The 15,261-nt window shown below is 38.2% G+C and overlaps 1 protein-coding gene across 1 annotated transcript in view; it reads right to left on the minus strand.

The window, feature by feature from the left end:
* mei1 (meiotic double-stranded break formation protein 1) overlaps positions 1 to 15,261 on the minus strand; it is a 120,686-nt gene that overhangs the window by 55,543 nt on the left and 49,882 nt on the right. The window contains exons 15-17 of the mRNA XM_015393411.1: positions 12,810 to 12,921; positions 12,166 to 12,226; positions 11,435 to 11,529 (exon numbers count right to left, since the gene is read on the minus strand). Of these exons, the coding sequence (XP_015248897.1) occupies positions 11,435 to 11,529; positions 12,166 to 12,226; positions 12,810 to 12,921 (268 nt within the window). The remainder of the gene's footprint in view (positions 1 to 11,434; positions 11,530 to 12,165; positions 12,227 to 12,809; positions 12,922 to 15,261) is intronic.

Below are 15,261 nucleotides of genomic sequence, written 5' to 3' on the forward strand. Positions count from 1 at the left end.
CGCCCTGTCATCAGCGTTGTGTCTGTGTTTGCATTAATACTTTGTAATAAATACATGAATAAAGCACAATCATACTCAGTTTTGCTCCCGCTCTATTTTTAAATACGCAGTAGAGGTATTTAAACGTAGTAGAGGACATGTACCGGTATATAAAAAACGCGCCCTATAGTCCGGTGCGCCTTATGTGTGTGTTAAATACAGAAATAACACACATAACTGAGACTGCGCCTTTTAGTACGGTGCGCCTTATGGTCGTGAAAATACGGTATTTAGGATATTGGGGAAAAAAGCCAGCCTAGTTTATTTGATTAGAAGTATATAGTGTTTTATAGCAAGTAATAAAAATTAATGTAGGTAAAAATACACTCATCTAACCATTTTTTCATTGTAAAAGGAGTTTAAGACTGAGGCACAGAGAAAAACAAAGAAAATGAATGCATTATAGGGCATTACATTAAAAGTACTAACATGAAAGAAAGGATAATAACACAGACAAATAAAAGAACCAAACACAAAAGACACCTAAACGGTACAGATAGCACTAATAAACAAATAGCAAACACAAAACGGAGCAAATACGAAAACACTCTCCAACTCACAGTGCATATATCCATACGCACAAATAACACACTGAACACGGATACAAATGGAACGATAACTGCTTACTCATATGCATCTTACAGCTTACAAAACTAAGAAAAGAAATGTGTGTTACTAAACAGCACAACATGTCCCCTGGAAACAGCTGTGGTCTCCACTGAGATGTTTTTCTGTTTTACTTTTTAGCTCACAGCAATGTGGGAAAGTGTGAGTGCAACAACCGTGCTGACATTGACAAGTTTATTTCCTACTTATTGTTTTATTTCAACATAATCAAAAGCACAATTGCATAAGATCTTCCCTAAGATGCTATTTATTATCAGAAGAGATAATAAAGGTGTTGTTAGTGACCTTGATATATTTTTTCTTTAAATAACAGCTGTTTTGTGTTGATTATTGCCCCATACTGATTTCCATTCGGTGATGGACAGTACATTTGAAAAGAAGGAACACCTTACAGTTTTCTCATTGAGGGAAACAGATATACGGGTAAAGTTGTGCTTGAAAATTTACATATCCTTATCATTACTGAGAACAAACTGAAGTCTGTTAGATAAATACAATTTAAACCAACCTAGTGCCGTTCCCTTATTTCCTACAAAATATTCAGGTATTTCTAAAAGAATGTTATGTTCCACTGTATCAAATGCAGCACTGAGATCTAACAGGACAGGAACAGACACAAGTCTACTATCTGAGGACATGAGAATAATGTGAGTGGTCATAGACTTGGTTGGAAATTCTAGATTAGAAAAGAAAAATGGATATAGGTCTATAATTGACCAAGTCATCTGGATCAAGAGACAGTTTCTTAAGGTTTAATTACAGCTACCTTAAAAGGCACAAATCCCTATAACACCTTTATGTATATATATATATATATATATAGTTTGCATGTTCTCTCTGTGCATGCATGGCTTCTCTCTGAGAACTTCGGCTTCCACCCCACAGTTTGAAAACAGGACTGTTAGGTCAATTATTCCCCAAATTGTCCTTAGGAGTGAGTCTGTGGATGGTTGTATGTCTGTATGTATAAATATTAATCAATAAAACAAGTAAAGAAGCCTGATGGAGCTCCTTAAACAATAATTTGTTGAGCAACACTTTGAGACACCATTTCTGTAATGTTCAGGAAATGTTCAGTAAGACTTCTGCACCTGTTGACAGGTCACTGTTAGTGGCAAAATACTGTCATTTGTCTTGGACAGTTATGCTACGTTCACACCGGACGCAGCAGGCGCGACAGAAGCATATATATCAAAACAATTACATATTGGATAAAAATATACATATATTTATTATTGTTTGTTCATTTCCAAAAGTAAAATGTTTATTTTATAGAGATTTATGAGATATAGGTGAAATTATTTAATCTTTCATTTATTTTTATATTGGTAATTATGGCTTAAATGTAAATAAACACAAAATTCAGTGTCACAAGAAATTCAAATATCAAATTAGGCTGATCTAATATGGATGATTTAAGTGAAAATTACAGTCTTAAAAAAGATACTTTGTACACCTTTTGCAAAGAGGCCATCCATCTGTACCACTGCTTATGTGTAATGGAAGTCCTGATTGCTTTGAAACCTGCCCTCAGGTTCTCTGCCTTTATCTTCCAAGTGGAAGATGAGACACACCAGGTCAGGTCAGAGGGGTTTCCTTGGCCAATCAAAAGCAGGAAAACCATCATATTTGAACCACCTTTTGATGCCTTTGGCCAAATGGGCTTATGCCAAGCCCTGCTGGAAAATAAAATAAGCAATTCCATACAGTTTGCCAGCAAAAGCAAGAATTTCTCTTAAATTTATTGCTAGATGGCTGCGTTAACTGTGGACTCCAGAAAACCCAGAGAACCAACACCAGCCGATATGTCAATCCAAAACAACATTGTCAGTACAAACCTGACACACAATTTTGTCAGAGTAATTACGGATAAAGTCTAATCAATCTTTTTTTCAGGTCAGCTTTGTTTAAATACACATGCATTATACACTAATGAGGTCTCTGGTCCGCAATAACTTTTCTGTTTCAGGAAGCTGGGAATAAAACAATGACTGTTTTTAATATTTAAAAGTATGATTAAGGGTATTTGTCAAGAATGTAAAGATTCTTATGATGATTATGTGTTGAATGATGATAAATGAAAGTCACTTTTCAGTTGAGTAAAATGAAGAAATGAGAGGCACTCGGCCCAGAACAAGAGGAAGTGACTTTGTGCACAGCAGGATACATACCATTGGGGAGTTTGGGTTTAGCCTAACTAAGAACATTTGCATGTTGGGGTAGTCCAGTTACCATGACAACACTCAGAAGCTGGGGTATATGTGATGCTAAAAAAGGAAGAGAGTTTGATACTTTTGGGAAAAAGAGGAGGCCACTTTCTGAAGAGGGAGCATTTACCATGGTAGAATTAAAAAGCAATCATGGGGGTTCCGGAGCAGTACATTTGAGTATGTGAAAAGCAGGACAGTGAGCTAAAAGTTCTGTCAGAAAGAAAGTCATCGCACCCTGATGAAGCTTCTCACCACTGGATTGGTTAAAAGAGAAAGAGAGAGAGGCAGTGGGTTGAGGAGTAGGATAAATAAATAAATAAATAAATAGCCATTCTTTAGGCGCTCAGTTCTTCATACTAGGAAGGAAAAACAGACCATTGTAAGAACCATCAGCAATAAAGAAGACATTCCCTAAGATAAGCGAGAGCTGAAACCAAAGTTCCAGCTGTTGTTGCTATTTATGTCATGATCTTGGCACTGATGACTGAATTATGGGTTAATTTCATCCATCTGCCTAGCTCTGCCCAGTTTTCATTCTTACTTATCAGATCCATCTGTTCCAGTTCCTATCTAAACTGCTTGTTCCCAGCCATCAGTGCCAGATTATTCGAGCCATGTCTGAGAATTCTCTAGCATTTCTGATTACCTGATCCTGACTATTTTCTGTCCCTGGACTTTTAAGTTTTGCGTGCCCCTGTTTTGATCTATTTGGCCTGAACTGTCTTTGTACTGCTTTTTGGATTCTGCCTACTAACGACCTTGAATCTGTCTCCTAATCCCGACTTGGATTTCCACTCAGTACCTTTTCGGATCTCTGATCTTCTGACTCTGACTTTGGATTTTCCCTCCGGATACCTCTGCTCTTCCGCGTCTGCTGGCTGCTCATCAGTCTGCTCTGCTTCACTCCTAGAACTCTCTGGACCGCTACTGCCACATGCTGTGGAGAAATCATCCAGCTGGATTCCCTTCCTTCCTTTGGGCTCGGACTGAACTTATAAACCAGGTTAGTGACTCACATGCTTGCTATCGTGCCCCATCAGAGTTTTGTGGTCAGAGTTTCCACCTCTACAGAGATTCAAGTAATCCTGCCCAAACAGATGAACCGCAGAGTTCTGAGCAGTTAATTAATGCTTTTTTTTAAATCACTCTGATCTGTCTGCTTGAATCCTGAGTCCTACATTCCAAGTTCTGACAATTTAGTCCAAAAGCCAATACCTGATGGATCAAGACAACATTGTACTTTGGTGTAGTTTTAAACCTGATCAGAGGATTTAAAGACTGAATAGGGGCCGACCAGGGGCTGAAGAAACTTGTTTTTAGTAAAAGTCCTGTAGAAATGAAGACAGTTTTCCAACAATTCTGGCCAACCAGGGTTTGTTTCTTAGGAAAGTCCTACAAAAATGAAGAGATTTTCCAAGAAACCGTCCAGGTGCTGAAGAAATTTGTTTCTTAGGGTTGAGAGTAAGATTTTTTACTTCGTACAAACCTTAAAATACACCTGGCAATTTCATCTTAAACAGAAGAACATGCTGATCGTTCTTCCGTTTTGGGCTAGTTTTGTCCTAGAGTGGTGTAATGATTATTGATTTTGTAACTTTGCCTAAGTGCTGCTGTATTAATTCCTGCCAAAGCCAACTAATAAAGCATGATAAAATTATATAGTAGTGTGGAGAATGGATGTTTGAGTTACATTTGTAAAGGTAAGTTATTCAATGGTGTAAAATACATTGTGGTCCTTAAGTATAGCCAAACCTTTTAAAACAACATTCTTGGGACTAGGCTAGTCATTATAATGAATGACCTAAAGGATACAACTATTGCAAGTCAGAAAATTGTCATTAACCAAAGCGACAGGTGAAAGCAGGAAGTCCCTGGCTGCTAGACTATCCAACTCACTTGTTGAAAAAGCATGTAGCTTTGGGAAGGAGACAATTAGCATAGTTCAGCAAATTCTGTCCATCAAACAACTCTAACATAGAGCAATAATTGGGAGGTTCAAAGTCTGTGAACCCGGGCCTGGTTTCAGAGTCGGAGCCCAAGAGGAATTGAGAAGTGAGAGGGGATCACCTCCTTCCCAGTCACCTCAAGCCAACATATATTTTGTTCCTGTCTGCTGTTCAGCCAGACTCTGGGTGCTAGATTTTCAAATAAATGCAGAATTTTCTTTTTCACTTAAAACAGGACTATGGGTTATTAAGTAACAGTCCAGTTTTTTTTACTCTTTAGGCCAGGTTTGATTGGATTACCATCGGGGCGCTCAAAAGCAGCAGCCAAGAACAGCTCCTCTTGACAGTTTCAAAGATTATGCCCCTTAAAACGATACAAACTAGACTTCAAACCCGCATCTATGATAGCAAGCGCCTGCTGGAGCTACGGTCACAAAATGTTTTAAATACAGTGAACCCTCGTTTATTTTACGAGGGTTACGTTCCAAAAAGAACCCGCGATAGGCAAAATCCGTTAAGTAGAAAACTTTATTTTTTTTACAGTTATTATGGAATGAAATACTCCATAAAACATTGAAATCAAGGAACAAAAACTTTTTACAGGCCCAAGCATTTGTTTAACAATTAAAAGTACTGTATAAACGTTTGTTGTTTGTTTTTTTTACAAATAACTACTGTACTGTACTGTAAAATAATATAGTTATAAATAAATAAATAATAATTTTAATCATCAATACAGAACGGGAGAAAATGAAAAATGATTATGAAAATAATACAAAGTACAGTAGGACAAATAGAGACTCAAGTGTACAGTACAGTACAGTATTTGACTGCTGTTGGTAGTTGTTGTCCCTCTTTTTTCTTCTGGGCCAAAAGATCCTTATAAACCAACATGCCGTTATTGACACACATTTGGGAGAAGGAGCGAAGAGACTGTTTAGCCAATCAGAATGCAGAACACAATTCATGATGCAAATCCTTAAAGCAGCGAGACCGTGAAAAGTGAACTGCGTTATAGCGAGGGTTCACTGTACTGACATTTTTGACCATTTAAAAAGCTGCGGAGTGCTACGGATGGATCTCAACAACATAACAGCGTAACATAACTGCCGAAGGAAGAGATGCACAAGATGGAGAAAGCAAGGCGGCAGAGGGGGGCTAACAGCGAAGCTAAGGAGAAATCCTCACAGACCCTTTGCTTCCATCAATCCTGTTCTCCAACGTACGCTCGCTGGAAAACAAAAAGGATAATCTTAGACTGGAACTCTCATCAAAGTAGGAGATTAGTAACTCCTGCGCTGGAGTCATTGCTGCATGCAGAAATACCAGACAGTGCTATTTACATGGAGGGGCTAACGCTATACTCTGCCGATAGGAATAAAGAACTAAGCAGTAAGACTCGGGGTGGTGGGCTCTGTGTTAACATCAACAACAGCTGGTGCAAGAACGCTAGCTCGGTTGCAGCTTCTGCTCTCCAGACATCGAGTTTCTGACTGTCAACTGCAGACCTTTCTTTCTGCCCAGAAAGTTCAGTGTGGTTAGCATCACTGCTGTTTATGTGTCCCCCAGCACTAACACAAAAGAGGCCATGAAGACTCTATACCAGTCTATCTTAGCTCCAATCTGCATACACAGAGGGTGTTTTCATCATTGCTGGGGATTTTAACCAGGCTAACTTGAAAACTGTTCTCCCTCATTTTTACCAACATGTGGACTTTGCAACTCGGGGTGAAAACACTTTAGACCTGGTTTACTCTAACATCAAAGATGCATTCAGATCAGCCCCCCCGCCCCCACCTCGGGTCATCAGATCATCTCTTAGTCATGCTTATCCCTGCATATCCCTTTTGAATGCTCTGACTAAAACATCTTCAAGGCTGCAGCAACATACAGTATGACAACTTATTAAATATTGATGAGTATTCTATGACTGTGTCAGCCTACATCAACAAATGCATTGAGGACGTCAGCATCAAAAATAACATCACCACCCGGGACAACCAACCACCCTTGATAAATGGAGAGTTCAGAAATCGCTAAAAGCACAGAACTCAGCTTTCAAGTCTATGTGTCAACTTAAACCGTGCCATCAGATCAGCGAAGCAGAACCACAGCCAGCAAATTCAGGATATTTTCCACAAAGACAGCAAGGAGGATGGGGAAAGGCATTTGGATGATCACGGACTACAACACACCCTCCCCCCCGGTAGATGCAGCATACACTGACTTCCTAAATGATCTGAACCACTTCTTTGGAAGGTTTGAGGCAGTAAACAGCACTCCAGCAGTGAAAGACGTTCCACAAGAGGGGGAGGAGACACTAAACCTGGACGTAGCAGAAGTGAGGAAAACTGCGAGGGGAGTCAATCCAAGGAAGGCCCAGGGCCTGATAACATACCTGGGTGGGTGCATAAGGAGTGTGCAGATCAGCTGCCTCCAATCATGATGAAGTACTTCAAAATGCTGGTTAAAGAACACATCGTCTCCAGTCTGCCGCCAACATTCGACCCGTTCCAGTACAGAACCGCTTTACTGAGGACACCATCTCTGCTGCTCTCTACCTGAGCCTGGCACACCGCAAGAAGAAGGACACCCACATGCAGAAGCTGTTCCTGGACTTCGGTTCAACTTTCAACACCATCATCCCACAGCATCTGATGGGCAAACTGGAACACCTGGGCTTCTATAGACATTTTTTCACGACAACCGGAAGCTGCGTCTGAAAGGGCTGGGTCACTTCCTGTTTTACTCTGAAAGATGTCTCTCCTCTTCTGGTCCTTTTCATCATCCTTACTTAATTTGCCAGCACTTTCTTTCGTGGATACGGAGGAAATTGCAGCGGCAAATCCCCCCACCATCAACTCTGTGAAAGGATACAAGTTCTTCCACGAAAAATATGTCCACAGCTATCAAGGTAATAAAAAACGTAGCTTAGCAAGCTAACCGCCAGCTGCAAGATATAAACAACAAAAACATCGTACTAAAGCCTAACTTCGTTTGCTAAATTACATGGAATATTGGAGACAGACACAGCTTAAACTTTTCAGTTATATTTTGACATTCTGAAATGTATTTACCACTACAGTTTGTGAAAAATAGCATGCTAGAATGTTATGTTAGTTCTGAGATACTATATGATGCTTGACGTTGAAACTATGCTTTACTTTTGCATGCCTGTAGTGTCAAATATTATCGAGGGACAGGTAGTTGTCAGAGCTAGATTCTTCAGATCCATGAAGAAAAATGAGGAACCACACAAGCTGCAGGTTTGAAACAGTCAGAAAGGCGGTTTGCTCTTGTTGGTTTGAGTTCCAGTTCATATTTGACGGCTGAAGAACTTTCACGTATGCCCTCGGACTACTTAGGGCTTTTTTTTTAACATTTTCCTGTTCAGTGGTTACTATATGTTTTATGTTTCTGTTGCAGTTGCAACATAATCTGTTTTCTTTCTCTATTACGTGTTTAAAGCTAAACATGCTATATGTATTGGTGAATAAATTTGTTGTTAAAACACTTTTCTGTTTTAGATTTCACTGGGTGTTGGAAAAGAAAAGGCAGAACTGTTGGATTATTCCTGTAGTTGTGCAGCTGGTAAAGGTTTTTGCAATCATGTAGTTGCACTTCTTTACCAGACTGCACCCTACTCCCAACTCCAGCTGCCAACTGTTCCTGCTGCACTGGCCTGCACCAGTGATTTACAAAGATGGCACAGACCAAGAACACAGGTAAGAAAAAAAATATATGGTACATCAAATCCTACAATATACTAAATATATTACATAAAGTAAATGAAATATACTGAGATATATATATGATCTTAAAATAACCGTAATAAAGTTATATAAACAATTTATTCCTCCTTTAATTGTGTCACACAGCCATTTAGGTTCCTTTACCACCTGTATTTTATAAGTGCCATATAAAATTTGTTGTAATTTCAATATTATTTGTGTCGAAAAATATTTCTCATGATTTTTTGGAAATATATTTTGGTAGTGAAAAAAATATAGGCTCAACTGCTATCATTTAGTTTTATTTGCAAGTTGGGTAAAAGTCTAAACTGCCAAATCAGTCCCATTATGTCATAACAAATTGCTCACCCATCCCTTTATTTCTTCTTTAATTTGACATATCTTTCTGTCTATTTCTTGTAAGGGGAGACATCCTGAAGCTGTCAGTGAAGTTGTGGTGCGGAATCCTCAAGATATCTGCACTCCACACTTTACAGAGCTTACACAGGTACAACTTTTGGTTTAGTTTTTTTGTACCTATGTTTCCTTTGTCAAAAGTTATTAGGATTATTATTATTTTGTTTCTGATGTTTGTAGGACCACTTCCAGATCCTGACATTCTGGCATCAGGAGAAAAACTACTCCAGCTGGAGTCCCAACCACTTATCGCTCTTGTCCTAGATGGTCTTTCTAATTTGGAGCTGGTTCCATCCAAATTTGGGCCTGTTCCACGTGGCTCACCTATGTTTTATCAGTGCCCACCTGGGAAGTCCTCTGGTATTATTCTGCACCACATGGCTCCAGACTTCCCTTCTCTTCCTTTGATGCTGCATAGTTTTCCGAATATGTGTTTTGTGCCCACACTCAGGCAACTTATGCATCTTCAGTCTTTGCAAGTATCACTGGAAATTTATTATGTAATTGAGGCCAGAACTAGACAGCAGTCCAGATGTCTTGCATGGGTACATCTTCGACAGCCAAGACTTACTGCTAGCAGTTTCCATGCTTGCAGAGGAAGTGCAGAGGAGGAGTCTGCTGCCATGGCACTGGCATCTCGGACACGGACACGCTAACAATAACTTTTGAGCGGGTGTGGCGTGATGAGTCTTTCATTGATCAAATGAAATCTAAACTAGACTTATTTTACTTCAACACCTTCATTGATGTGTTCACGTCAATGCAACAAGAATGATTAAATGAGTAATTTAACCTTTTGTTCCTTTGCATTTCAAATACTCAATCTCAAGCTGTGTGAATCACTGTAAATAGTTGTTATCAATGATACATACACAGATGTGCAAATTTCTTTAAATTCTTCCTAGCCCGTAATATCATAGATGACCCCTCAGACCCCCACCATTCGATGCAGGTCCAGCAGATTCCATAACAGTTTCTTCCCCACTGCCATTACACTGCTGAATGTTGTGTAAAATGGGTTATTTTATTTATTAAAAAATATATATATATATATTTGTTAGAACTGGTAATATACAGTCATATGTATATGACTATTTTTTGTATGTATTTATTACTGTTTTTCAAGGCTGCACTTTAAAAAATGAAATTGTCTAGAACTGTAAACGAAATTTCTTTTTGTATACACTCGTGTATACAAAATAAATCTGTCTACGTCTAAGGTTAGAGCCTTCAGGCATCTCTGAAGTGTCTTAATACAAGGAATCAAACATTTCTTGTCGACGCATAGTTTTACTCTAGAGGTGCTGACCCAGCCTCAGTTCTAACTGTTGCTGATCCACCTTATCTTACCACGTCTTTTTTTCATTCACCTGTCATGTCAACAGTCTTCCCTATGACTGAGTCGCTTACTGACCCATAGTGATTTTCAAAATGGATTAGCCATAAAAATTATGGGAAACAAAAAGCTGAAATACACAACTATAAGTTTAATGCTTCTTTTTTTATAAAATAGGAATTTGACTTTCCAAAATGAATGCCAATTTTATATGTTTTTTTTTTCTCGTTTTAGGTGTAATTGTATATTTCTTTTAAAATATACTATATTTTTAACAAAACAACCATTCACGAAAGATAGGCAAGAAAACCTTTGGGCACATATGCAAATATATGGTGGTTGCAGCATGGGAGCCAATGGGAGGATGGATGGTGATAGCAAGCCCCGACAGCAGACAGTAAGCTAAAAAGAAAAAAAAACATTTATGCTGATACTCTGACTTTGTGTGTTTTGTTTATCTTGGAAGAGGTAACATGAAAACATTTTAGTTGCATTTTTAATTAAAAAAGAGGAATTAAACATTTTTTGGACTTAAATTACTTATAACTAGAAAGTTTAGGCAAATATTTTGGACACCACTAGTTTACATCAAAACATTTACATGTGTTAGGATAGCGCAAAGTCCAGACATAAATCTAAGATTTTGAAGCAACACTTGAAGATGTTTATAGATTCTCTGACTAATTTTAACAGGATTCAACTTCTTTGCCAATAAAAGGTAAAAAATTTAGTCTTCACACATCCACAAAGCTAGTAGAGATACATTAAGGCCTGCTGCTGTAAATACAAACAAAAAATTTATTGAAAATTTGTAAGTAATATTTCAAAATTATTTTTTATTTTTCTTCCACTTTAAGGTTAGAAGCACCTTTGTGTTGATTTCGCGAATAAAATCTCAATAGAGACATTGAAATCCTGTGGTTGTAAACTGGCACAGAGGGAAAAAGTTCAAGTCGTGTGAATATATTTTACCAGCCACAACAAAACATCAGGAGCCACATCGGTGACTTATAAATGCAAATTATTCCCAATAACTGCATAGAGGCAAAGATAAATAAGAATTTATTGTTGCTGCTTTCAGCAACTGTATGAGGTGTAAACCATGTACTTTATGTAAGTTTTATATACCAGAACAAGAGTCCGAAGAAGGGTCTGACTGGAAGAGCAGACACATGCTCAGTTTCTGCAGAAAACCACAGCACAATGCATTCAGGCTCGGGTTCCTGCAACAATTCATAAAAGGGAGAGATTCTCACAAAGGACAGAATATAATAATGAAAAAAGGAAGCAGAGAATAAAGGAAAGAAAATGCAGAGGAGAGATACATGAAAGGTTTGTACATGGAAAAGTGTACTTTGAGACACAGGACAGGATGTGTTTCACACACACACACTCCTTTTTAAAATGAAACAAACCAACCAAGTATAGTTCACTTTCATTACAGCTCAGAGCAGGGGGCCTACAACCTGCTCCAACCGTAGCCATATCAGCCACACTGTCATACACAGCAGCACAAAAACCAACAAATAACAGCCAATGTGCTTTCATATAAGACAGTGTGTGTTTAGACTGCAGTCGCATCACACTGAGACCAACACATTACTGAAATCATTCAGTTTTTCTCAGCCAGATTGTTTTTTTCCTGTCTGACTGAGCGATTCATGTGTCACTGAAGCGGATTTTCTAGCTAAAGACAGAGAACACATGCGTCTCCCAGTCTTAACCAGTCAATACAGTTTGTTAATTACTGTTTATGACTGTTTCTGTCTTTGTGTATTCTGTTAGCAGGGCTCCTACAGCATAAGGCAAGTTAAATTCAAGACTTTTTAAGACTTTTTAAGGATTAGTGGTTAGTTTACCTTTTTCCTGTGCAGAGGAGGGCTTTGTGTTCCACAGCCAGTCGATAGAAACCAGAAGACACTAGAACGGGTAAGGCAAGGAGAACAATTATAAGACTGTAAGAAAGATGTAATTACAACCACTCATTTAAAATAGATAACCAACAAATTTAAAACTTCCAAACTTCTTTAACAGGTTACCTTAAATTTATTTCAAAATTCAAGCAGGAAAAAAATGTATTCAGTTAAATGTGTTTGAAGCTGTGGTATTTGACTGCACTTTTTTTTATTAATCAAACTTTCCAATACCTGTGGGTGTTTCCCTGTTTGGAGCCAAACCTTGTTCAATAAGTACCTTACTACAACACAGTAACCCCTCACAGATACCCAACAGGAACATTTTGATTTAACTCATCTAAAAAGAAAAACAGATTATATGTCATACTGCTATACTATGAAGTTCCTTCTAAAAACGATCTGAAAGAAACCTTTATTTTACTTTCAAGAACAGATCTTTAGCAAAAGCAAGTAGTGGATCCTGCATATAACATACAGCTGGTTTTCACAAACATTATACAACAGCTACTTTAAAATGAGATACATGTGTGAAAAATTATTGTTGTGTTATAACATTTTAAAATAAATCAGTGTCTTATAAAGCTCACCAAGTTTACTTGCAAACCATGGCATTAAAGATGGAAGAAGGACAAACTGCGAACAGAGGATGAAGTAAAGGGGCTCCAGCATCTGGGCACTGGGTAGACCATTACATGTTTTCTGTAGATTAAGATAAAAATTAGTTATTGTGTTCATTTCAAAAAACATAATTTAAACAAATAATTTCTTAAAAAAAAAAAAAAAACAGTCATAGGTCTCTGTTTTCAAAGAACATGTGTTTTGGCTATACATGTTAACATCATCATGGGGAGAAACTCACCTGTTAATTAAAAATGAGAGCACAGTAAGGAAAAGCAAGATGTTGACGAATTAAATTTATATTATAAAATATCTATTATAAAGTAACTTGCTTCTTAAATTTAACTCCCAAAAAAGAGCCTACTCCCTGAATTAGCTGTAGTTTTCCTTCTCTATTTTATCAGATTTGTTTGATGCCATCTTTTAAACTGTCAGCTTGATGTGAAGTAGTTTAAACCAAGCTTTAGCTGTGCACTTAAATTTAAAAAAACACTGACATATACTTATAAGGGTTCTTTGTAGATATAATCCAAACCAAAAGCATCACCCCTCAATATTAAAGGTCCCATATTATGCATAATTCAGTTTATAAACATTTTGTAATAGTCTGTGTCCTGAAGCCTGTAAATGAGATTCTCCAAAAAAAAAAAAAAAAAACTTTTCCCCTCTCACTGCTCTACCTCTTAGCTAATCTGTGCTCAAAATGCTCTGTTTCAAATCCCTCCCTAGGTAACATCAATAGGAAAAACAAAAACAAAACACTCCCCTGGTAGCATCTGCTGTCTTTCTGCTCAACACCAAGCATCCCAAAAGACATGGCTAACCTAAGAGCTAAGCTAAGCACAGCAGATTCTCTGTTAATGTCTGCATCAAAGACATAAAAGTATTTTTTACTGCTTTCATCTGAGCCCCTGAAGACTGAATGGATGGGTTTTATTTTAAATGGAAATCTACTTGCAAAACTTCTGGAGGTTTTTCACCTGTGTACTGAGCATTTCAAAGAGGACTGCTTTGTTGACTAGCACCGGTCAATCGGCCAAAGTCGTCTACCAGCTGGTTTATTATGAAGACAACAGACTTAAAGCGCCGGCCATTGAGGCTCTGAGTGTTTTTTCTCTGAGCGGACATGCAACCCTGTTGCACCTCAAGACGAAAGCGGAGGATTGGATAGGTAGGCCAGGAAATCAGGTTACTGCTGTGTGGGAGTATTACAGCGGTAATTTCGTGAAGCCCGACAGGGAGAATGAGCAGTTAAGGCTAGCCGAAGCTAGCCTCGAGAAGCTAACTGCAAGAGGTGGAGGAATGACAGACGAGCCTGCCAGGCAGACAGTGCAGGGAGCAGAGGGGGATACTGGCCAGTGTCTGTGCTGTAGGTAGAACAACAAAACAGTCCTTCTAGGGCTAAATTAAAGCAACTTCTTTAAAAGTCTCCTAAAAACCTCTTAAGAGCATTCTCGCTTCATCCTTTGTCAACCTTATTTTCTCAATCTTCCATTTAGATAAAAAAAAAATATCTCTTCTTCATTAAAATAGTGGTCAATTAATGATACTTTTTCCTCTCCTACATGTTTTATTCAAGTTTACTGTGTCAGATTGCTTAGCCTGATAGCCTGTAAACAGTTAGCACTGCAGCTAACATTTGTATCCTCGGCTGTTTTGATCAGAGGTTGGTTTTTATAAGATGGATCATCTTCTCTATGCTTCAAAAACAGTCTTATCTTAACAGGATATCTGCAGTCATATTGGTTGTGTTTAATTACTCAGCTCAGGCTAACTTGCTACTGGGTATGCTTATTTGTTTATTGAAAGGCTGTTTACACTCTAGGGTTTCCAGCCGTCCCTAGAAAAACAAGATTCCATGCCCTGGGTTGAGATGAATTAAGGGAGATTTGTCTGTATTTCTGGTGGAATAAGAAAAATGTATCATTGTTAACAAAATAAATGAATGGCAAAGCGTTCATCTAGTCAACATGCTCCTGTTGTGTGTTGTTGTCAATTATAAGCTGCTCATACTGTAGTTGTCTGTAGCAGCCCATCGGTTAAGGTTGGCCAGTTTCTTCTTTATTATTATACTCTTCTAGCTGCCATCAATATGAACTCTGACTGGTTGCAATGGTTACAGGTTGCGGTGGTGCAGCTTTGGGAGGCTGAGGGCGATGAAAACCAAAACAGCTCATTTAGAAGAGGGCTGAATGAGAAGGTAGGGCTGAATTTTTGGTAGGTACTGTCTAACTATTCTGAGAGGATTTTTTACTGCCTAAACAGCAAAAACCTGCTCTGGGGGACCTCATTTTTAAAAGTAAAATATGGGACCTTTAATATTTTTAATAGATTGATAGTTTAAAAGATTGTCTGCTGCTGGTTGATGCTGATCATCTTCTTCAACATTTCGAGTATTGTGGAGAGATTCAATATTTTGTG

The sequence above is a fragment of the Cyprinodon variegatus genome, unplaced genomic scaffold, assembly GCF_000732505.1.
Source record: "Cyprinodon variegatus isolate N-32 unplaced genomic scaffold, C_variegatus-1.0 Scaffold640, whole genome shotgun sequence".
In the NCBI taxonomy this organism is placed as follows: domain Eukaryota; kingdom Metazoa; phylum Chordata; class Actinopteri; order Cyprinodontiformes; family Cyprinodontidae; genus Cyprinodon; species Cyprinodon variegatus.